Source organism: Trichosurus vulpecula, chromosome 1 (genome assembly GCF_011100635.1).
Source record: "Trichosurus vulpecula isolate mTriVul1 chromosome 1, mTriVul1.pri, whole genome shotgun sequence".
NCBI lineage: Eukaryota > Metazoa > Chordata > Mammalia > Diprotodontia > Phalangeridae > Trichosurus > Trichosurus vulpecula.
In genome coordinates, this window is record NC_050573.1 from 499,618,463 (window position 1) to 499,643,535 (window position 25,073).

General features: G+C 43.8%; 1 protein-coding gene across 1 annotated transcript in view; it reads right to left on the reverse strand.

Moving 5' to 3' along the window:
* SREBF1 (sterol regulatory element binding transcription factor 1) overlaps positions 1-15,682 on the reverse strand; it is a 56,801-nt gene extending 41,119 nt beyond the window's left edge. Inside the window, 1 exon segment of the mRNA XM_036747992.1 lies at positions 15,288-15,682. Coding sequence (XP_036603887.1) covers positions 15,288-15,384 — 97 coding nt within the window. The 5' untranslated portion in view covers positions 15,385-15,682.
* Between the last annotated feature and the right edge of the window lie 9,391 nt (positions 15,683-25,073).

The following is a 25,073-nucleotide window of genomic DNA, read 5'->3' on the forward strand; positions in this document are numbered from 1 at the left end:
TTTATGGACACTTCATTGTTCGCTTGTTGGTCATTTTGAATCATTCTTCCAGGAATGAGGGTATGTTTGCATTGATCCATCTACACTCTCTCACCCATTGTGATCAATAGTATCTGTGACATACTCATTGGACGCATATAGTGGAACTCGGGGAGTTTGAATCCAGTGCCTCAGCCTCAGCATCAGACTCTAAGCATGGGCACTCACTGACCTCATTCCCAATGTGGTTCTCATCTTGTTTATAGATTAATCATTTATCATGGGAATTCTGACCACGTTGGTACAGTGGAGTTGACATGTTGGCTGCACATAACAAAATTATAGACAGGCCATTTTTAATGGCATGTGGTGATGTTGCCAGCATTGGAACTCGCTCCCTACCATTTGCTAGTTGCCAATAGCCAACCTATTGGGAGAGCTCCTCGATGTCCTGCCATGATGATACTCAATAGTCTCCATGTACCAAGATGGCAAAAGGAAGGGAGTCAAAACTTTGGCGTGCTAAGCCATGGTACCAAACTTTCTTCCAGCTATGGGTGAAGAGTGGCACAGTGTTTCTGTCATTTACTATCTTTGTGGCCTTGGACAAGTCACTGAACCTCTCTGAGTCTCAATTTCCCTATCTGCAAAATGAGACCTTTAAGGTCTTTTCGACATAATGGAAACATTACCATTGTGGAAATCAAGAGCCTTGGGTTCTAAGCCTAGTTTGACCACTATGTGACCTCTCTGTTATAAGCTTCAGTTTCCTTCTGCATACAGTAAAGAGGAGAGGGTAGTCTAAATGACCTCTAAGTTGCCTTGCAGCTAAGTGGCACAATGGATTGAGTGCAGGGCCTGGAGTCAGGGAGATTGAGTTCAAATCCAGCCTCAGACGTTTCCTGGGCAAGTTAACCTCTGCCTGCCTCAGTCTCCCCAACTATAAAGGAGGCTCTAAAAGCACTTACCTCCCAGGGTGGCTGTGAGGACCAAATGAGATATTTTAAAACATTTAACGCAGTGCCTGGCACAAAGTAGGCACTTACGAAATGCCTGTTCCCTTCCTGTTACAATTCACAGATCCTATGATTCTAAGCTCACAAACTTGGACAACAACCAATAAGCCCTCACCACCTAACAAAGTTATGCCTTATCCTTAAAAAAATGAATCCCCCTCCCTCTGCTGCTACGAATGAATGGTTGTTAGGCTTCCTTTTTTGCTACTCAGTCAGCTGTACAGTCGGAGGCTTTCTGTCCCTTCTGCCTAGGTCCGACTGGCAGACCTGGTCACTGAATTCTGGCAAACACGCCGCCGTCTGTTTGCAGCCATGCAAAGGGGCTCAAATATGCGGTCATTCCCCTTTCTTTAAGCGAGACAGACAAACACAGTCACTGACTGGCATGTAGGAATTTGCCCTCTCTTCGTTATTCATCTCTGGGGGAAAGCCAAGCTAGCTGTCCCAGAGGTGACGCAATAGAAAGAACCCAGGGAAGCAGGAAGGTGACAGACATTTTCAGATGGGGGTCTTTTTTTTGCTTGACTATAATTATTCATTATTATGGAGGTTTTTATTGGGTCATGAAATATTAATTAGGAAATGATAGTGATGTAAAAAAAGAGTAGAAGCAAAACTTTTTTTTTTTAAAGAAGAAACAGGGTCCTAGTTTTGACCCTTCCTAGTGTGACTGTGACTAAGGCTCTTAATTTCTCTCAGCCTTTTTCGGAATCTGTAAAATGGAGATGGTTCAGGGTTGTTGTGAAGAAAGGAAAAAATTTTTAAAGCATTGTCTAAATGTGAGTTATTATTCTACCTTAAGCCACCCACCCCTATTCTGAAATAGGTCTCAGAATCACTAGACTTGTGCCAGTAAAGATAGAAATGTTCTCTGAAGACCCCACCCCATGAAGGGAAACCTTTAAGCTGACCATCACTACCACAGGCCTGACGTTCTGAGCTTTGCTGGTTGTTCACTTTTCCTGTCCTCTTTATCTGCCCTTCTACATGGTCTCTTTTCCTTCTATCAGCTGTAGTTTATGAGCCAGTATGGTATAACTTACAGGCAGCCAGGACCAGTGGCCAAAATGCCAACTACAGATCCAGCAGACTAGATCCTAGCTTTTCAAGTGACTTACTGTGTAATTCTGGGTAAAATACTTCTCTCTAGGCCTTAGCATTCTCTGTAAAATGAAAGAATGGGACTAGATAGTTCTCTGAAGTCCCACCTTTCTGGGTCGTTCTGCAGTTCTAAGTATGTGCTAAAAAGAAGCTTTCTCCCGAGTGGGATGCTAAAGGTTGGATCTGCTTTACTTCCTTGTGTCTTTTTGCTAGGTTGTTACTCCAACCTCCTTCCTCCCTCTGACTCCCAGCTCTGCTGTAGCTGGCAGAGCTATCCTCCCGTGTGAGCTAAGTTATTTCAGGGGCAAGGATTACTATGTGGGTAGAAAGGGAAGACCAGAAAAGCGAATGGAAGACTCCCAGTTGAAATGGTTATATGAAAACTTCTAGGCAAACACAGCTTCTCTGAGAAACACCTATTAGCAATGAAGAAGAGGGCCATGTCAAAAAAACAAACAAAGAAAAATAGCCCTGAACCACACACACACACACACACACACACACACACACACACACACCCTATCTTCTAAAGAATAACACACACACCCCATCTCCTAAAGAATAGCACAGGGAGCTAAGACCTAAAGCAAGGGCCAGTCTAGGTGCTGAGGCCTCCCACTTGGTGACAGCATGGAAACCAGGCCAAGGCCAGCACATCAAGGAGACTGGAGATAGAGCAGCCAGAAGGCAGTGACATCCAGGAGTTGAAGCTGGAAGTTTGTACCTCTGGGCAGGTGATAGCACAAGGAAACAAGCAACGCTCAGCATACCTGGAGGAAGCCTAGGCTGAAAGCAGCATGGTCAAAGTCAAGCCATGCCAGGACCAAGAATTACAGCCATAAACCTCTACTAAGCAAATCCTATCTTCTACAAGGTTTTCCTGATCCCCTTAATTCTAGTGCTTTCCATTTTTCCAGTGCTTTTCCATTTCCATGATTATTTTCAATTTATATTATCTGTAGTTTTACCCCAATTAGACTGTGAGCTCCTCAAGAGTGGACAGTGCTTTTTGAAGCCTTTCTTTGTATCCCCCAAGCATACTGCTTGGCATACAGTAGGTGCTAAATGTTTGTTGACTGAAATGAACAGGTCCAGAAGAACCATGGTTGGGAACCAGAAACACAGAAATTGCAAAATTGAGTATAATTCTATATGGGAAAAGATATGGATTTTCAGTAGAAAAAGCATTCCTGTTGAGAAAATAACAGCTGGGTGGGATCTTGGAAACAAACACAGGAGACAAGGGAGCCTAGAAAAAGTAACTATTTGAGTGACCTGAAGGGAGCTAAATGATGAGAGCTTACATACTAGTAGAGGGGAAAGAGACCACTGTTCCTCCAAAATCCCACTGTTTTCAAGAATCAAAGAGATAGCAAAGAAAGACAAGGTTAGGGCCTTGGTAGAGTTGTATGCTGTTTTGTTTGACTTAAGAGTAAGGAAAAAGGAGGGAAAAGGTATATGCTAGCGAAGAAATGATGAAGAAGGAATTTACTATTTCTCCTGAGGTATGTCAGAAGACTATATAGGCATCAATGCAGGGGCCAGAGACATTTCATGAACATCATCACTCTTATCTGAACCAGGAGAAGGAAGAATGAGGACGCACCTATGTATAAATTCATATCAATTTATTAGAGAATTCTATAAAACAGTTACAGAACAATTGGCTAAAATACTATATGAATTGTTGGAAAAAATGAGGGAAGATCACATCCTACCAATTTTTTTTATGAAATAAATATGATCTTGAAACCAAAAATGGGAAAAATAAAGCAGAGAAAGAAAACTATAATCTAAAATCTCTAATGAATACTGATGAAAAAATATTTAATAAAAACATTAGGAAAGTGGTTACAAAACAGTCAAAAGGGGGAAATTATTATTTTATCATAAAAGATGAAATAAACAATTTTGATCACATAAACTTGAAAGGCTTTTGCATAAGCAAAAATAAATGCAGTTAGAATCAGAAGGGAAACAATTAATTTGGAAATCACATTCAGAGAAAATTTCTCCGGTGAGAGTCTAATATCCAAGATTGCTAGGGAGCAAAGGGGAAAAACAAAAACAGAGGAAAGAGATAAAAACTGAAAAATAAGGGAAATTCCATCTCAAAGGGACCAAAACTTGGGTTTTGTTCTTTTCTTTCTGATCCCTCCTTCACTGGGCTCCAGATCCCCCAGGCCCTGAGAAACCACCTTTTCTCCACCTTGAAATTGGTGCTGTTCGGTCATTTCAGCCCTATCTCACTCTTCATAAGCCCCTTTTTGGGTTTTCTTGGCAGAGATACTGGAGGGGTTTGCCATTTCCTTTTCCAGAGCATTTTATAAATGAGGAAACTGAGGCAAACAGGGTTAATTGATTTGCCCAAGGTCCTGGTAAGTGTCTGAGGTCACACTTGAACTCAGGTCTTCCTGACTCCAGGCCTGGCACTATCCAATGCACCACCTACTTGCCCCTGTTTTGAAATTATTTTGTCATATTTTTAAAATTTATGCATACATAAGAAGAAACATGCCATAATACATGGAGAACAGACCTTCAATCCAGGAAGAACTCAGTTCAAGTTCTCAGCTTTGATAAGTACTGTCTATGTGACCTTGGGCAAGTCACTTAACCTCTATGACTAAATTGCAAAGAATGCGCTGACGTGCATTGGTACAGGGATGGATATTCCTCACCTGAGAGTTCCCTAGACCAGTGGAATCAGAGATCCAGTTCCTATCCCTACTTGTATACATGCTATATTCTCTGGGTAAAATGGAAGCTTTTTTCAGGGCAGGAACGGTTTTGTTCTGCTAGTCTTGGTATTCCCCAACACTTAGCATTCTACCTTATACATAGCAGGTGTGTAAATTTGTGGAACTGAACTGAAATTCAGCTCTTATCTCTCAACACACAGGAGGATCCAAGCCTATGAGGTGGAATCCAATATCATGATTCTGCCTGAAGAAGAAGACAGTGACTGTGGTCTGCAACCTTCTCAGTCTCCCTCCCCCCTATACACTCTTATTATATGATTGTCATTCAGTTGTTTTCAGTCATATCTGACCACTTGTGATCCCATTTGGGGTTTTCTAGGCAAAGATACTAGAATGGTTTGCCATGTCCTTCTCCACCTCATTTTACAGAGAAAGAAACTGAGGCAAACAGGGTGAAGCAACTTGCCCAGGGTCACCTAGCTAGTGAGTGTCTGAGACTGCATTTGAACTCAGAAAAGACTCATCTTCCTGGCTCCAGGCCTGCCGCTCTATTTACTGCGCCACCCAGCTGCCCCAGTTATAGAAAATACTAAAAATGTTCCAGCTGTTATGTCAGCAGATGAAGTCCTGATCCACCTCAAAAGTCTCCAATTCAACTAGCACTTATTAAGCACCTACTGTATATCAGGGACCTATTCTATCTGCTAAGGATACAAAAATAAAAAAAAGTCCTGGTCCTTAAGGAACTTACATTTCATTGGACACAGGCCTTGAAAAGTTAAACTTCAAAAAATAAATAAACAAACAAATAAATAAATAAACAAAAAAGAAAAGTTAAACTTTAATACAAAGCAATAACATGTCAGAAAGTAAGTCCATAATCAGGCAAGACTTCCCATATTAAAGCATTGCTTTTGGGGTTGGTAGGTCCAAGGCTATAGTCTGTTTTCCTCAATCCATCCCAAGGCCTAGGGAAGGAACGGGGGAAAATTAATTGGAGATTACCTTTCTGCTTTGAGTTCTATTTCCACTTCTCAGGGGTAGGTTTTTCCTTAGCCATCTATACTTTGTCACCCTTCTAGACACGACCTACATTTGTTGGTGCTGGGTTTTTCAACTTTTATGGATGCCTTTTGTCCTTATATCACAGGCTTTCCCCACCCCAGCCTGAACTCTCCCTGGTAACAAAGTAAAACATCAAGTACAGAGACCATGACTGAGAATGTATAGAACATTCAGCATAGTCCCTGTTTCTCTGCCACAAGGAAAGAAGTGTGCTTCATTGTCTCATCTCTGAACCCTCCATCGACTGTTCCATTTCTTAGACTTCTACTTCAGCTTCCATGCACATTGGGGAGCCTTGGGTCTGCTCATTTCATTCTACATCAGTTCTTACAAATCTTCCCATGTTTCTCGGATTTGCTCAGTTTTTCCTGACATTTCCAAGTCTATGGGTACTGACGTTGTTTCCATTTCTTTGTTATCAGAGACTGTTGCTGATACCAGACCTTTGTTTGTGTCTTTGACTTCCCAAGGGTATATAGTCAATGGTGGGATTGATAAGCTGAAGGATATGGACACTTTAGTCACTTTTCTTGGGAAATTCCATACTGAAATCTGTAATAATTGAATCACTTCAGAGCTCTCACAGTGCATCAGTGTACTCATTTTTTATGGTCCTTCCAACATTGACTTTTCCCATATTTTATCTCTATCAACTCGCATGGAGTTAGACAAGGCTTCAGACTTGTTTAAATTACTTTTTATCTTACTATTTCATCAATCAGAACATGTTTTCATACACTCATTTATAGTTGCAAATCTTTTGAAAACTGTTCACAGCCTTTGGTTAGTTTTCTTTTGGGGAATGGCTCTCTTGGTATGTCAATTCCCTGTATATACTGGACAGCAGACTTTTACTAGTGATATTTTATGCAAGTATTTTCCCTATCGTACTGGTTTTTTTGGTTATGCCTTCATTGATTTTATTCATACATTTATTAACTGTATGGAGCCAAAATTTTATCTTCTATGATTATGATTCATATCATTCATGATCTCATCTATCCTTTGTTCAGGTAAAAGATCACTGCCAGACCTGCTCATTATCTCATCATATCACAGTTGTGAAAAATGCCCTATCTTGCTTTCATTCTTTTTTTTTTTTGTAGCTTAACCTTTTATATTCAGGTTGTGCAATCATTTTAAGCTTATTATGGTATATGATGTAAGATATTGGTCTGAACCTAATTTCTGATAAACTACTTTCCATTTTCCCCCAGCAGTTCTTGTTAAAAAGGAAGTTTATATTCTTGGATTTATTGAACACTAGATTACCATTTTCAACTGATTCTTTTTGTTGCTTCTCTAGTTTGTTCCCCTGATCTGCTTTTGGGTTTAGCAACAAATAATCTAATTTAATTTTATTATTTTTATTTTCAGTTCCAAATTCTCTCCCTCTCTCTACCTCCTCTCCCACCCATTGGGAAGGAAAGAAATATAATTCATGCAAAACACATTTCCACATTAGCTATGTTGGAGAAAAAAAAAGCAATAAAAACAAAGACAGAGCTTTGATATACATTCAGAGTTCACCAGTTCTCTCTCTGGAGGTGGATTGTATTTTTTTACAAGGGTCTTTTGGAACTGTCATAGCACCAAAATATTTTAGTGACTAGTTTGTGGTGCATGGCCTGCTTTTGTGAGAAGGTCAAAGGCTATAAGGACAGACGGAGTGTATAACTTAGACTTCAACAGGATTGTTTTCTGACTAAATAACAATTGAATACAGTACAATAGAATTAAATGGTAAAATCATCTCAGCTTCAACCACATAATGAGCAAGGGAGAAACCCAGTTTGCACAATTGTGGAGAGGGTTTCCAAGGGTTTCCTCATTGCCCCTTCATGTGGCCATGCAGTTACTTCAGGATTACAACGTGGAAGCATTCTGACCCTCCATGAATGACCCAATTGACTTGGGAGCAAAGGTAAGAGAGATCATGAAAGTCACTTCTGAACACCAGAAAGGGTCAAGAGAAGCTAAAGGGAGGGGCAAGAGATAACTCCCCAGACTGGCAAGCCTGAGACTACATAAAGATCCTTTGACCTGGAAAAAACTCTCCATAGTCAGATGGCCCTTTAGCCTGGTGGGATGGCAAGGCTTCTGAAGCATGGCACCCAAGTCACTCACCCTGAGGTTAGATTTCTTTCCAAGTGCTGCTGATTCTCCCTCTCACCTCAGATCAACCTATGGAGTTGTTTGCCCACAGTGGGTTCCAGCCAAACCAAACAATTGAAAACAAAACAAAATCTGTCAATAGGTAAAGGTAACTCTTGGGCAAGAGGTTACTGCCAGACCTTCTCTCTGCCTCATCACACTCACTACCCACTCAGGCATGAATGGGACAATTCTCTGTTCTTGCGGTTGCCGAGCTGTGTGTCTCAAACTCATATTAGAAGTAGTTCAAGGTCACCCCTGCCTCTCTCTAGCTCAAATCCCACAAGATCTGCAATAATCTCTATTCTAAAATTTCTATTGTAATTACCCCTCATTTTCTGTAAACCCAGTTGAAAATCTAGATATGTTTACAAGAATATAAATCAGGGAATGATAATCTCATAGGGCAAGTAGGTGGCACAGTAGACAGAGTGCCAGGCCTGGAATTAGGGAGATTCATCTTCCTGAGTTCAAATCTGGTCTCAGACACTTACTAGCTGGGTGACCCTGGGCAAGTCAGTTCACCCTGTTTACCTCAGTTTCCTCATCTGTGAAATGGCAAACCACTCCAGTGTCTCTGCCAAGAAAACTGCAAATGGGGTCATGAAGAGTTGGACATGACTCAAAATGACTGAATAACAACAAAAATCTCAAATTATTCTTCTTGTTGATGGATTCATAGAATCATAGATGTTAGATCTAGAGGAACTTCTAGATCATCCAATCTACCCCTCTCACTGCAAAGATGAGGACACAGACCCAAAGAAGGATAGTGACTTACTTAAGGTCATCCCTTCAAGGGATCATTCAACAAGCATATATGTGAGAGTAACAACATGTACATACATAAATGTGCAAAGAATAAAATTAATTGTTCAGTTGTTTTTGGTTGTGTCCAACTCTTTGTGACCCCATCTGGGATTTTCTTGGCAAAAATACTGGAGAGGTTTGCCATTTCCTTCTCTAGTTCCTCTTATAGATGAGGAAAATGAGGCAAACAAGGTTAAGTGACTTGTCCAGAGTCACACAGCAAGTGTCTGAGGCCAGACGTGAACTTAGGAAGATGAGTCTTCCTGACTGCAGGCCTGGCACTCCATCCACTGTGCCACACCCCGCTCCCCCACCCAAAAAAAAGAATAAAATATAAGATAATTAAAGGAAGGCAAGACTTCACTTAGAAGGTGGTGCCTGAGGTGTATCTTGAAGAAAGAGAGGAATCCCAACAAGGAGGGGGTAGAGAGAGAGGCCATTTCAAGAATAGAGTGGAAAGGCTCAGGAGATGGGAGCACCATGTGAGCAAGAGAAAGAAGACCAGTTTGGCAGGACCACAGAGTGTAGGGAGGGGAGTAATGTAGAACAAGGCTATAAAGACAAGTTGGAGCCAGGCTATAAAGGGCTTTTAAAAGCCAAAAGGAGGAGTCCACATTATATCCTCCAGGCAACAAGGAGCCCCTGGAGTTTACTGAGTAGAGGAACGACAAAGTTCAGACCTGTGCTTAAGGACAGCTGTGTGGGAAAAGGGGAGAGACTTAACTTTAATAATAGCTAGCATTTCTATAGCACTTCAATTTTAATCATTTTAATAATAGCTAGCATTTACATAGCACTTCAAAGTTTGCAAAATACTTTACCAATATTAATTTATTTAATCCACACCAGAACCTTGGAAGGAAGGTGCTATTGTTATCCCTATTTTAAGGGAGGCAAGAGAGTTTAAGTGACTTGTCCAGGGTCACACAGTTAGTAAGTGTCTGAAACCAAATCTGAACTCAGGTCTTCCTGACTCCCGGTCCAGGTCCTCTGTCCAGGAGACCCAATTAGGGAGTCATTGCAATAGCTCAGGAAATCAGGGGTATACTGATAAATGTTACACATGAGATATTTTAGTTTGATCTGCTTATTAATATTTTCTCCATCACTTTTTTCACTCTAGACAGTCATCGAAACAATCAATCATGCCCTGATTTATAGCATTTACTTATATTTATTATATTCATATGCATATTGTTTATTATGCTTAAATTTATTGCATTTATAGAATTTACTTGTATTTTTGTTATATTTCCATGCATACTGTTTATTATGTTTATAGACTTTACTTATGTGTATATCATTTATTATATTTATATATTGTTTATTACATTTATAGCATTTACTTATTTATTTATAGTATTCCAAGTGTAAATGCTCACACTGAAAATTTACCAGTCAGCTCTCACCAGCCATCAGAGTTGGCTCTCGCACAGTACTAGATGGGGGCCTGAAATAAGATATTGGCTGCATGACTAAAGAGAAGTGGATACATCCAGGGAGATGCATTGTAGAGGTAGAAAAGTCAAGATCCAGCAGCCAATGGAATATGTGGGGTGAATGAGATGGAGACATTGAGGATAATACTGAAGTTGTGAACCTGGGGGATTAGAAGAATGGGGGTACCCTTCGACAGAAACAAGGAATTTGGGGAAGGAAGATAATGAGTTCAGTTTGGAACAGGCTGAATTGAACATGTCTCCAGAATATCCAAAGGGAAATGTCCCATAGGTGACTAGGACTGATATAGAGACTGGACATCTCTATAGTGGGAGTGGGAGTGGGAATCAACGGTATGGGGATAATGAAACCCATGGGACCTGAGGTCACTGAGAGACCTTGGTATAGAGAACCTCTAGAACTCAAGGCTCTTTACTTCTTTTCTTTCTTCTTTCTCCCCTTTTCACTTTTTTTCTTTTCTCCTCACTTTCTTTCATCAAACTATCTTGCCCAAGATTCTTTCAAATACCAAGTGTCCTCTGTACATTTAAGAAAGTCTAATTTATAAAAATTCCATTTATATCTTATCTAGTGAATGAAATAAGAATGCAGCCACCACCACCCATCCAGCTCTAGGAGGTTATTTCCAAGTCACACCCACCTCTCCTCCAAAACCAAGGTTCTAAAGGGCTTATCCATTCTCCAGCTTTCCCTTTGTCTCCACCTCATACCTCCATACCTCAACCCCTTGGCAATCTGGCTTCATTCCCACCATTCCACAGAAGCTACTCCCTCTAAGGTCATTTAACATCCTCCTAATTGATAAATCCAAAGGCATTTTTCCCTCCTGATCAATCCTTGACCTCAGTAGATCACTCCCTCCTTTTCAATATCCTCTCTCCCACCTGGTTCCCCTGGTTCTTCCCAAACAAACCTCCCTAGCCATTTTGCCTGCCCATGCAGTCCTCAGTCCTCAATCCTTCCTTCTGTCTCTAGGCTCTCTCCCTAGATGCTTTCATCCACTCCACGGTTCCAACTTTAAACTCTATGCAGATGCCTCTCACATCAATCAATAGAGTAAGCAAGCAATACAAATGTACTATCCACTCGCAGTGTCGCTGACCTTCTAGCACTATTACCTGGGGCCTCAACATGTCCCTGAGTGAACTCATCCTTCTCCCATCAGCTCCTCCCCCAACTGTTCTAATTCTGTGGATGACATCACCTTCCTGCCACCTGGAGTCATAACTTCGCAGTCATATTGGACTCTCCTCTTTCCCTCACTCTTCCTACTCTCTCTTTTGGGGTAGCAGGAAAAGCACCATATTTGGAGTCAAGAATCCTGGGTTCAAATCCTGGCTCTGCTAACTTAGTAAATTGTGACCTTGGGCGAGTCATGAGACCTCTGGACCTCTATTTCTTCCTTCATAAAATATGGCGCTTAGCCAGTTGATGGCTCAGATCTCTAAGATCCAGTTGCCAAGTCTGGTCCATTCAGCCTTCTAGAAACTTCTTTCACCATCTGTCTCCCACCTCTCCAATATCACAACCACCACCTCAGCCCAAGCTGTCACCTGATCTAGATTATTGTTAGAGCCTTTCAATTACTACTGTTTTCAGTCTATCCCCTCTCCAAACTATCCTAAATGATATCATATTCTTGGGGTACTTAGATGGTGCATAGATAGATAGAGGGCCAGGAATCAGGAAGACCTATCTATCTGAGTTCAAATCCAGTCTCAGACACTTACTGGCTGGGTGAACCTGGACAAGTCACTTAATCTCAGACTGTCTCAAATTTTCTCAATGGTAAAAAATAATACCTAACCCCCAGGGTTGTAGTGATGAGATACTATTTGTAAAGCACTTACTTAGCACAATGCTAGGCCCTTAATAAGTGCAGGTTTCCTTCCTTCTTGACCTGCATGGATGGGAGTTTTTCTGCAACCCCCAAACTGTCTACTTAAATTCCTCCCTTCCTTTGAAGTTCAACTCAACTCTTCCATGTAATCTTTGATGACTCCCCCCAAGTGAAAATGAGCTCTTGACTTCGAGGGCTTCAATCAGTCCAGCAATCTGCAAGACTTTATTTAGCTGTTACAATGTGTCAGGCACTGTGCTTAGGCTCTTTACAAATATTATCCAGAGATAGAAAGAAAAGGCGAAAACAGTCTTTGTCCTCAAGGAGGTTACATTTGAAAGGGGGAAACGATGTGTACATAAATATGGAGGGAAAAGATACATAGAGCAGATGAAGGGTTAGAGGGAACAGCACTAGAGGCTGGGGTGAAGTCGGAGAGAAATCTTAATGGAAGCCAGGAATGCTAAGAGGTGAGAGTGAGGAGGGAGGGCATTCCAGGTGTGGAGGTCAGACAGAGTAAAAGCACCGAGGTGGTAGATGCAGTATCAAGGCTGAGGAAGCTGGAAAATGCAGTTTGTGGAGGAGAGTAACATGTGAAAAAAAAAAAAAGAGCTTTAAATGAAAACGTTTTTATTTGATCCTTGGGGTGACAGGGAACCACTGGAATTTAAGGAATAGAGTAGTGACGTGGTCAGACCTAGGCTCATCAGTTTGGCAGCTGTGTGGAGCATAGACCGGAATGGGGAAAGTTACTGAGATTGTAACTTTGGATATTATTTGAATAACCAACGAGCAGCCTGCTTGTTCCACTGGCATCCCTGCAATGTCAAGAAGGTCTCTAGCATGATGGGTGAACGTACCAAGGAGTTTCCAGAGGACTAGAAGCAGCTACGTGGTGCAACAGACAGAACTCTGAGCCTGGAATCAGGAAGAACTGAGTTCAAATTCAGCCACAGACACTTTCTAGCTGTGTGACCTTGGGCAAGTCTTTCACCTGTTTGTCTCACTTTCTCCATCTGTAAAAGCCCCTCCCAGGATCCAATGAGGCTGTGAGGATCCAATGAGATATTAGCAAAAAGTGCTGAGCACAGTGCCAGGCATGCGGTAGGTGCTATATATTGTTTTATTATTAGTTATTGGTATTAGAATGGGCAGGCAGAGATGTCAGTACGGCTGTTTATCTGAACGCCAAGAGAATGGGGATCTCCCTAATCTAATTAAGAGGCCACTAGGTGGTACAGTGGATGGGTGGCTGGATCCAAGCCAGAAAGGCCTGAATTCAAATCCAGCCTCAAACCCTTATCATCTGGGTAACCATGAGCAAGCCACTAAACCTCTTTGCCTCAGTCTCCTCATTTGTAAAATGATGATAATAGTACCTATCCCCCTGGATTACCTGAAGGATAAAATGAGATAACATTTGTAAACAGCTTTGCAAACCTTAAAGCCTATATAAATGCCAGCTACCATCACTGTTCAGTTGTGTCCTGGAATAGTTTGCCAGGCAAAGATCCTGGAGTAGTTTGCCTTCTCCTGCTCATCTTCCAGATTGAGGAAACTGAGGCAAACAGGGTTATGTGACTTGCCCAGGGTCACACAGTTAATAAGTGTCTGGGTCCACATTTGAACTCAGGTCTTCCCGATTCCAGGCTTCCACCTAGGAGCTAGCTATTAATGTTCATCTAAACTTTCTCTCTCTCTCCATCCCTTCCCTGCACACCCCACTACCACCAGTAGAATGCTCTGTAGACAACATTATCCAACAGGCAGTAGGCCTTCCATAAAAAATTTATTGTTGAATGAATGAATCTTCTGGAAAAGAAAGCTATCTCTCACTAATATACCCTAGTCTACGCCATTCCCACTTCACTAATCAGTGCCTCAGTCCGTCAACTTCTTATGAAAGAAAAATAATCTGGCCCTGAGAGGGAAAAGGTACAGTTTTCTGTTGGTAAATGTTCTGGGGAACAAATATCCCACGTTCACAGCAAGGTTTCTCTGTAGACGAGGCTGGCAGAAGGACGGACCTCCTACTGCCCACAGAAAATTGTCCACCTTGTAAAACAAGCATTTTGACATCGACTTAGAGCCCTGCACTTGCAGTTAGGAGACCTGAGTTTGAGAATCCCACTAGCTACACTCACTACTGTGACCGTATTCACGGCCTAGTGACCACTCTTCATATGGGCACAATACCTGGACTCGCGATCAAATAAGGTTTAAGTTATGTGCTTTGCAAAGCTTAAAAGGGCTACATGAATGTATAATTCAAGGCCAATTCCTTCTCCCAGCCACAGGCTTATCATAAGTTCCACGTGGATGGGCCAGGGTGCCAGGGTTAGCTATTGCTAAGAAAGCCCCAATTTGGATTCTGGGATGTTTCCTGGGCGGTTTCCTAAGGGCAGAGTTGTTGGGCTCGGTGGATAGTCTTAAGCCCACACCCTTCCAGTCCCGTCTGCTTCCCTCTTCTTCCCCTCCACACCCCCCGCCCCTTCCCCCTTCCCCCTTCCTCCACCGCCTCCCCTCCCGGCGGCAGGGTGCTAGCAGAGCTCAGTGAACTCTGGCGGGCCGAGGGAATGACCGAGAGTAACCTCTCTTGCTGACGCTGACGTCACGAGCTCCAGGGCCCTCGAGGGGGCGGGGCTTGGGGCCGCACAATTTAGTAGCCCCTTGCTCTCCAGCCGCCCGAAGAGGCGTGAACGCTCTTCGGGGGAGGGATGAGACACCCCTTTCCCGCTCCCCTACCCCGGTCTGGACAGCTACTCGGGAAGGGGTAGGCGGGGGGCAAAGGGGGAGAGTCTGAGTCTCTAAGTGTGCCCCCAGACGGCGAGTCCCCAACTGTGCGCGCATGCCAGGGACTCGGTGCCCGCGGAGATGCACGGATACACGCAAACACGCTCTACAGCCACACACGGGGTCCCAAGCCAGAGACTCGCACAAGCACGAATACACACACTCCCTCGACGCCAGGAGCAGCCAAGACGGGCTGAGGATCCTGGAGTGCTGCCTCTAGTCCTGGAGATCAAAGGAGGCGCAGACAGCCCCGTCCCCCTCCTCGCCACTCTCCCGGCCACGCATCCTCTCCCGGCCGGGCTCCCACGCGCCCAGGTCCACGGAGAGGACCCCTGGCAATCCCATTCCTCCCTCTCCGGGACTCACCTTCGATGTCACTGAGCAGAGCCGAGTCGATGTCACTGGACTCGCCCAGGGCCAGGGAAGGATCCAAGGCCGTCTCATCGAAGGAAAGGTCGTTCATGTTGGCGGCTGGAGGGAGCCCGCGGCTCCGCTGCCGCCGCCTCCGGCCCGCCGGACCCCGGGACACCTCCTCCGGGCTGGGTGGCGTTGCTTTTCGCACACCGCGCCTCTCCCTGCGCCTTCCCTTAGCTCTGCTCCATGGACCGTGCTCTTCCCGGAGGAGAAACCGTGCACACCCCGAACTCTGTCCGGGCCCGCAGGCGGCCGGCGGCCTCGCCCAGTTCCTGAAACAAAGTTAGTGCCAGGGTCGCCACCCGCCCGCCCCCGGCACCATGCCCGCTTAAAGTTGGTCGCTTAACTGCCCCGTGGAGGGGGAAGGGAGGGAGAGGGCTCGGGGCGGGGCATCGGCGCCGGGTGTCTCCACCCCACCCCATCCTGCCCCCCACCCCCACCCCCCCCGCCCTTCAGTTTGAGTGACAGCCCCATCCCGAACTCTGAGCCTCTGGGGACGCTCCGAAGCGGAGGAAGCAGTAGAGGAACTGGGCTACCTAAGGCCTGGGCAGCGCCAGTCCGCTGGTGGGGACCACGTGGAGCTGGGAGGCTGGACCTGGAGGGGAACGTGCTGATGGCATTTGTTGCGTTGGGTGAGGGGCTCTCTGGGTTGCCACCAGGTATAGGGCGCACCGAGCTTTGCCAAGTGCTCTGCGACTCAACGGGATCCAGGGCCGAAGTCAGCCCGAGGATTTGAGGGGGCCCTGCACGCGCGGGGCAGCTCGCCTAGCTGGCACCCTCCTTAGACCCCTCCCCCTCAGTGAAGCACAGGCGCACAGACCCCAGTTCCCGAATTTATGGAGATCCCAGGCTGACTGTGGCCGGCCTGTGTTTACAGCTTCTTGGACGCTTAGTTCCCTCCTCCCTCACCCTCCTCAGACGTGAAGATTCTCATCTGAATCCTGGACCATATGAGCCACCCTTCCCCACGCCAGTCCAGGTGGGGCAGGTCACCTGGAGCCTAAGCTGATGCTATCTAGACTGGCAGATAAATCCCTGCCCCACCTTCAGTGCCAGTTCCTACCTTTAACTAGAGCTCTAATCCAGCGGTTGTCAAAGTGTGGTCTGAGGACAACTGGGGGTCCCCAGGTCAAAGCCATTTTCATAATCATACTAAGAAGTCATCTGTCCATTAAAATATACCTGCCTTTTCCAACTACTTATCCGTGTGAGGCCGGATTTTCTTCATATATGAAGAATATGTGCCTCATTCATGCCAAGGCACATATTAGAATCCAGCTGTCTTCTATTTAAACCAGAAGTTAAAGAGATATGCAAAAATATGTAAAATAATGCCAGTCTTCTCACGGAGTTTTTTTTTTGTTGTTGTTTGGGAAAATATAGTTATTTTTCATAAAACAAATGTTATTTATGTTAACATGTAATGGGCCTATTATTAATTTTAATTGAGAAACATTTAAATTTTCTCAGCTTTAATTCCTAGTGCCCCAACTATCAAAAGATATAACTCACATAAACAAAACTTCTGTGGAGTCCTCAGTAATTTTAAGAATGTCAAAAAAGACCAAAAAAAGAACAGCTGCTCTAATCCAGCCTCCTCATGAGTAAACTGAGACCCAGGGAGGAAAGTGACCACAGATGGGGAGGGCAGGTGGGAGACTAGGTTCTGATCTTAGTGGTGCTGGAATTGGAATCCCAGGGCCTGGGCTTGAAATCGAACTCTGCTACCTGAGTGAGGTTAGGCAAGTCACTTCCCTCTGGGTCTCAGGTGCTTCATCTGCAAAACTAAGGAGGGGGCTGGCTTTGGTGGTTCATGCCTGTAGTCCATACTACTGGGAAGGTTGAGGCTGGACAATCACTTGAGTTTGGGAGTTCTGAGCGGCAATAGGGTACCTAAAGCCTGTTATTGGGGTGTTCGTATTAGTAAGTCTGGCAAATATGGTCAAATCAGAGGAAGGGTGAGTGGCATCAGGCTGCCAACAGAAGGTTCGGCCAAGGTTCTGGGCAGGTCAGAAGCCTGGGTGAGAAACAGGGAGATATAGTCTCAAAAAAGAAAAAAAATAAGAAATTGGTGAAATCTTTATCTCAGCCATAAAAATCTCTTCAATCTCTAAGCTGCTGTTTCTATAGCTGTTGCCCATGCCTAGAACCCTCTCCCTTGTCCATTCTACCTACTGACCTCCCTGGCTTTCTTTAAGTCCCAGTTAAAACCCCATCTTTTACTGGAAGCCTTCTCCAATTCCTTTTCATTCTAGTGCCTTCTTTCTGTTAATTATTTCCTATTTATCCTGGATAAAGCTTGTTTTGTAGATATGTTTGCACATTGCCTCCCCTATCAGATTCTTTGAGGTCAGAGATTATCTTTGCTTCTTTTTGTATCCCCATAGATTAGCACAGTTTCTGGCACATAGTGGGCACTTAATAAACGTTTAATGATTGGAGTTGATTCCCTCTATGATACAGTTTATCATTTGATTTTTATAAAATTTTGATACAAATTGCCTTTGTGCTCCTCTCCACATTTTTATTGTTCTATTCCTACAGTAAGATCTCATTTTAATGCCTCATCCTGGTGTGTCAGTGATTCTGGGTTCTAGGTGCCACAGAAGAACAAACAAGTTCTAGTAGCTGCTATCAAATTAGGCCTTGGTGATGGGGGAATCCATAGACTTTGTGTCTGCCTCCGAAAGACCAGCCTAGCTAAATTTAGAGGGGGTCCACACCAGAAGGTTGGCCACCAAGTGAAGGATTTTTTTCCTTATGCATCCAATGAAAGGTGTAGAGAGATTACAACATCTACCTCTGGTTCAATAAGACATCATGGATCTTTTCAAGTATTAATAAAGTATCATTTTACTGGGTATATGTCTTCTAAACTAATCTGTAAGTTTCTTGAAGGCAGGGATTTTATGTTCTATTCCATTTTTATCACCAAATAGAACACAGTCCAGGATGTACTGAATAGTTACTCAATAAATACTTTGTTGGTGTTTGGATTGTGGTAAATGGAATCAAACTCTGGCTTCCCTTCTTTCAGGATCCAGAATTGGGTTGATAATCAGTAGTTACTGGGCCTCAAGTCCTGAAGCATTAGTCTGGATGGCTTCAACCCTATAGGAAAAAAAATCATCAGTGATTTAATTGAAAAGCTTGAGCTCTGGAGATGGGTGAGCTCTTCTCACTCACTTCACTCCCAGTCGGGGGAAAGGGTAGATCCAGAGAAGTTGAAAGGCGTAACAGATAATCTGGTTTTCATCAGACAAGCAGTTAGACGTACATATTTCGTTTTTCATCCCTGTTGGGCCAAAGGATGGAGGTATACATCACTGGTGGCCCATGCTCCCATCTGGTTCACAGATTCCTATACAGTAATACATACATTTATTGTTTCAAAGCACCTTCATCCACCATCTATATCCCTTGTCCTCACTGCAACCTTCTGAGAGAGATAGGGAGTATTATTTCCATTTATTTGACATGGCAAGGGTCTCAGGAAGTCAGTATAGAAGGTAGGTCTACTGACACTCACACTTCATTATCCTGTTTAAAAATTAATCTTTTTTAAAATTTTTTTTATTTTTTATCTGATTTTTTCTCAGTTAGATGTAAACAAAAATTTTCAACATTTGGGTTTCTTTTTAGATTTTGAGTTTCAAATTCTCTCCCTCCCTCCTTGTGAAGGCAAGCAATCTGATATAGATTATGTATGTGTGGTCATGCAAAACATTTCCATATTAGCCATGTTGCAAAAGAAAACACAGGCCAAAAAGACAAGAATACCAAAGAAAGCAAAAAAAAAAAGCATACTTCAGTCTGCATTCATACGCCATCAGTTCCATCGTGGGAGGTGGGTAGTATTTTACATCATAAGCCCTTCAGAATTGTTTTGGATCCTTGTATTGCAGAGAATAGCTGTTATTCACAGTTGGGGAATGGCTGAACAAGTTGTGGTATAAGATTGTGACGGAGTTCAGTTGTCTCATCTGTGTCCAACTCTTCATGACCCCATATGGGGCTTTTTTTAACAAAGATATCAGAGCGGTTTGCCGTTTCCTTCTCCAACTTTACAGAAACTGGGGTAAACAACATTAAATGAACTTGCCCACAGTCACCCAGCTAGTAAGTATCTGAGGTCACATTTGAATTCGAGTCTTCCCGACTCCAGGCCCACCATTCTATCCACTTTGCCACCTCACTGTCCTTGTGATGGAACACTATTGTGCTGTAAGAAATATGAAAGGCAGCTAGGTGGCCCAGTGGATACAGCACTAGCCCTGGAGTCAGGAAGACCAGAGTTCAAATCTAGCCTGAGACACTTGACACTCACTGGGTGTGTGACCCTGGGAAAGTCACTTAACCCTGATTGCCTTGCAAAAAAAGAAAACAAAATGGTGAGCAAGATGCTTTCAGAAAACTTGGGAAAATTTACATGAACTGATGCAAAGTAAAATGAGCAGAACCTGTGCTTATTCTTAAAGACAAATTGCCTCTCTCAAACTTATTGAAAAAATAGGCTACATAGCCTCTTAGAGAAAGGAACATGGAACACATGTTTGAACACATGTAATCACATGCTTATTTGTTACAAGAATTGTGTTTTCTTTTTTTATTTTTGAGAGGGGGGATTTAGGTAGGGGGAAAGGGATCTAGTAATAGTATTCCTAAAAAGAAAAGAAATGAAAGAGGATCATTGAAACATTTTTTAAATGTGGAAATTCAGAAGGAAACACAGATAAGCAGGACAGCTTTGAAAATAACATGCTGGATTTTATATATATATATATATATATATGTATATATATATATATATATACACACACACACATATATACACATACATACATATTAAAAAGAGCAGGCTGTATGTAATAGATTTATGTTTTTACAGGTATTCTTTTCCTGTTCTACTTTGTATATGAAAATGTTCTTTTCTTTTAGCGTTCATTACAGAAAAAAATTAAGGCAGATAATATATAGTCACTGTTTTACCTCCCAAAAGACAGCTCGATGCCCAGAATGCTGGTTCTTATCCTTAAGTTTGCTGTTAGCGTGCATTCCTTTAGTTCTGAGATGTTGTCAATCTTAGAACCAGATTCCTAATAGATTCTAACTTGGCTGCCAATTCAAAAGGGCTATGACTGTAGTCCCATCTGACCAGCTATAGCAAAATACTGCCTCCCTCAAAATCAGAGTGCAACACCATACGGGTATGGCAGTGGTGATAACAAAATACATTTATAACATTAAACCAGTCGTTTCATCCAGACGGGCAAGTGATGCTTAGTGTTTCGTTGGGAAGAAAACTTGAATTTTGAGTAGAACCTTAGTACTGAAAAGAATCTTAGCTAGCTAACATCCAGTCCACCGGCTTGTTAGTGACCACAGGAGGTTCAGAAAAGTGAAACAACTAAAACAACAACCAGGGTTTGCCAATTGAGATAGAAGGCCCATCTTCAGGGTGCTATATGCTTAGAAAAGAGGTTAGAGAACTTCTTTGTGGAATCCTGGAGATACTAGTCAAGTCAGAGTTCCGATAACTATGAAAAGAGCTGTTTCTCAGATATATGGATTCAGTGAGGACCAACCCTGACAGATTTCGCTCTTCTCAGCAACACAAGGTACAAAGACAACTCCAAAGGACTCACAGTGGAGAATGCTATCTACATCCAGAGAAAGAACTATGAAGTTTGAATGCAGATTGAGGCACACTTCATGCTCGCTCGCCTTTTTTTCTTCTCTTTTGTTTTTGTTTTTTTTTTCTTTTGGTTCTGTTTCTTCTTTCTCATGATTCATTCCATTGGTCATAATTCTTCTCCACAACTTCAGGAGTGTATAAATTAATTCAATGCGAAGTTATACGTGGTAGTTATATGAGATTCCATGCCGTCTTGGGGAGGGAGGGGGGAGAGAGGGGAGAAAATCTGGAACTCAAAATTATGTAGAATTGTGTGTTGTAAAATAAAAATTTAAAAAAAAATTTAAAAAAAAGAAAAGAGCTGTTTCTAACTGAGGTCAAGGCAATGATCTTGAAAGGCCCACTTTGGTATTGAATCCCCAGTGCCTAGCACAGGACTTGGCATGTAGTAGGCTCTTAATAAATGCTTACTGATTGAACTATGGACCCTGCTGCTCCAGAGATGTGAGGATCTGAGATGATCCTGGGAGAGACAGTAGGGTGGACAGGCAAGAAAGGACAATTGACCTCAGTGGCTGGGGCTGAATGAAGGAAAGATCTTCTCATTGTAAAGGGAGTGACAACAGGAAGAATTTAGAAGAGATTTAATGCTTTAAATCTGTGCCAAGCTTATCGAATAATATGATTGTAATTTTGAAGTTCCGCATATGAACTATCTTCCTCAGGGCTCTCCTTCTATAGGAAGTATTATACTTCAAAATATGGGCAGTTAGTTGGCCAGTGGATAGAGCACTGGCCTGAAGTCCCAAGTTCAAATCTGGCCTCTGACACTTATCAGCTGGGTGACCCTGGGCAAATCACTTAACCCTGTTTGCCTCAGTTTCCTCATTCTGTAAAATGAGCTGGAAAAGGAAATAGCAAACCACTTCAGTAGCTCTGCCAAGAAAACCCCAAATGGGGTCACAAAGAGTCAGAAACAATTGAAATGACTGAACAACACAGTGTTATACTTTAAAAAAGCTGATGACTGGATGTGCGGTGTTGTGGGTGACAGGATGAGCAAGGAGTATCTTTGGAGAAGAAAAAGGTAGGAAGATTAAAATCTCAGAAGTATCCCCCTGTATAACTCTCCCTAGAAATAGCCATGGAGTTGGGAAGTATGGTGGGTTTGGTAGTTCTGTTTGAAGACCACCCGTTTTGTTAGGCCAAGAGACACCTTATACACAGGTGTTATTTGAGGAGTGCTGGGAAGGACCTCTTCACCAACCAAATATCTGCCCCCCACCCCCCATGATGCCATGGGTTTTCTTTGAGTAGGTATACACCAATAGGCAGATACCCTTTGAAGGAGGAGCCAGACTGAGCCTGTAGTACATCAGACCTTTTTCAGATAGAAATAATGTTGGGATGCTGGGCACCAGGGTGGGGCATGAGAAGGTGTGTGTGGTCTTCATTCTCCCTATCTCTCATTCCCTCCCCAATTGAGAGGGAGGAACAGCAACAGAAGACAAAGTTCCTCCATTTAAACTTTTCAAAGGTCATCCTTGTTCTCTGGCTTTTTGGGTCTTTTAGCAGCTTTCTCACCTCCCTGGGATGGCAATGGAAAGTACTCTGATTTGCAGAGATTTTGAAGTTCTTTAGAGATAGATCCCAGCCCAGATCAGGGCTGATGCAATTTCCTACTTCCCGTCCTCTGATTGAATATTTGTAAGGTCGAAGGCCTTAAGAGCCCCACCCCACCCCACCATGTCCCCTAAAATCTGGGAAACATCCAAAGTACAAGGGTCTAGGGCTGGTTAACTGGCAGTCCAAACAGAAGAGTGGAGAGGAGAGGAGAAGGGAGGAGAGAAGAGGGGAGGAGAAGAGAGGAGAAAGGATGAAGGGAGGAGAAGAGGCCCTAGCATCTGGGAGTGGGGAATGGAGACTCACAGAAGTAAGAAGTTCCCAACCTTTCTTAGCTGTGGGCAACCAAGGACATATTTGGCTTTCCACGGACACTGCCATATAACCCTGCTTCCACGCAGGACCTATTCCCTCCAAGCCTAGAGTGAGCAAGAAGAGGTGAGTGCAAACCAGGGACCAGTAGAGGGGCCCCATAACATAAAAGATATTCGAGCTAGAGGTTGAGAACCACTAGGTTGCTATTTGACCTTGGTCTCTAGGCTTGTTTCCATATCTGTAAAATGGGGATTTTGGGAATTAATTTGAGATAAGAATGCTTTGGAAATGAGGAGGGCTTTCAATAAACAAGCACTTATGCCTACCTTGCATGATGTTGTGTTATGGATACTGGGGATCTTAGTTTAGGGATTCTAACTCAGGCAGACAGCATGTCCATATATAAGTATACATACAGAATATATCAATTTACTAAACATTAAGCTCCTATTGCATGCCAGGAACCGTGCTAAACGGTGAGGGCACAAAATGAGGCAACAGAACAGTCCCTGCCCTCAAGGAGCTAACAATCTAAGGGGGAAGCAGCAAACCATCAGAGCAAGCTATAGACGGGATAAATAAGAAATAATTAAAAGAGGGAGATCCCTGGAAAGGAAGAGGGTTTGGGGAAGGCTTCCTACAGAAGATGGGAATTTAGTTGTAATGAATTCAAGGAAGTTTCGGGGAGATCGGGGAGCAGGAAAGGTTTCCTATAGAAGGGGGCGCCTCTGTAGATCACTGCAGTAAGATAGGGATTGCAAGATCAGGGGTGAACAGAGGATGCAATTAATTCCCGCCATGGGGGAGGGGAAGAAACTGAGTATAAGGAACAGCCGGTAAGTCATCTATCCGGCGAGATAGTTTTCTACAGTAATTATAGAGTCGCACGTACCGAGGCTGGGGGAGGGGGCAGGAGATAGGGGTTTCAAGGAAGCCTCCCACACCTAAGGCCAGCAAAAGCCTTCCCGCACGTCCAGAGCCAGGCTCAGCCGAACCACGTGTGCCCGGGGCGGGGCTACGGCCGGACCAGCCAATGGGCTGGCGCGAGGCTAGAGCCTTTTTTTTTCCTGGCAAAGTTTGGTTCCCGAGCGCCGGAGGAGGGGGTAGGGGGAGGATCCCCGCCCGTAGAACCAGGGCGGAGCAGCCAATAGGCATGCGGGGCCGGAGTGGAGTGATTCGGCATCACGGCTCCCGGCGCGGCGGTGACCTCATGTAATCCTCCCGGGAAGCCTGCCACTGGGTCACATGCCCCCCGCGCCCTAGAGGGGGCAGGCTGGAGGCCGCGGCGGGCTGTCGTCCCGGACCTGCGCGTGGCCCAGCTGCGGGCGCGCGGTGCACCTGGCGTGGGGTGGGCCGGCTCCGCCCCCCGGGGATGCATCTCCAGCCTCGCCAGCTTCTCTCCGACCTTTCCCCCCAGAATCCCAATAATATCAACCATTCTAGCTTGCATTTGTATACTGCGCCAACGTCCCGAATCTTGCGCATGACTCATTTGATACGGGTGGTCTTATATCCCCATTTTGCAGGAAACTGAGGCAGACGGTTCGGTAACTTGCGCAGCATCCCTTAGCTAAATAAATGTCTGGGGCAGGATTTGAACTCGAGTATTGTAACCTCTAAGCCTTGTATTCTATCCACCTCTCCACCTAGCTGCCCACCACAGAATCTGAGAATGTTACAAGAGCTGGAGCAACCAGTCCAGGATCATCGTGTCACCTGACTCAGATGAGCTGTGACTTGGAGACTGGGGAAAAAAAAATCTGCCAAAGTACTGTCTGCAATACTTAACAGGTTGGGGAACAGGGGCCCTCCAGGAATGGAGAAAGATGTGTCCTGATTTTCAAAAAGAAGGAAGAAATCAGTCTAAAATATTTAGGGGCAATGAGCTTGACAAATTCCTGGGGAAATTCTAGAATAAGTCATTCTAGAAATAGTCAAAGGAAGAATACATAGAACAGGCAGTCGTGAATGCAAAGCGCCAGCTTGCTATGGCTATTCATTTCTTTCTCTGATGGGGCTGCTAAAACTGGCAGACCAGGGGAATACTGTAGACATAATAAGTTCTTTAGATTTAAGTAAATAATTTTCTAAAGTATACTATTATTAGACATGACATGTCCAAAATGGAACTCATATTTTCACAAAGACTCACCCAAACTTCGATG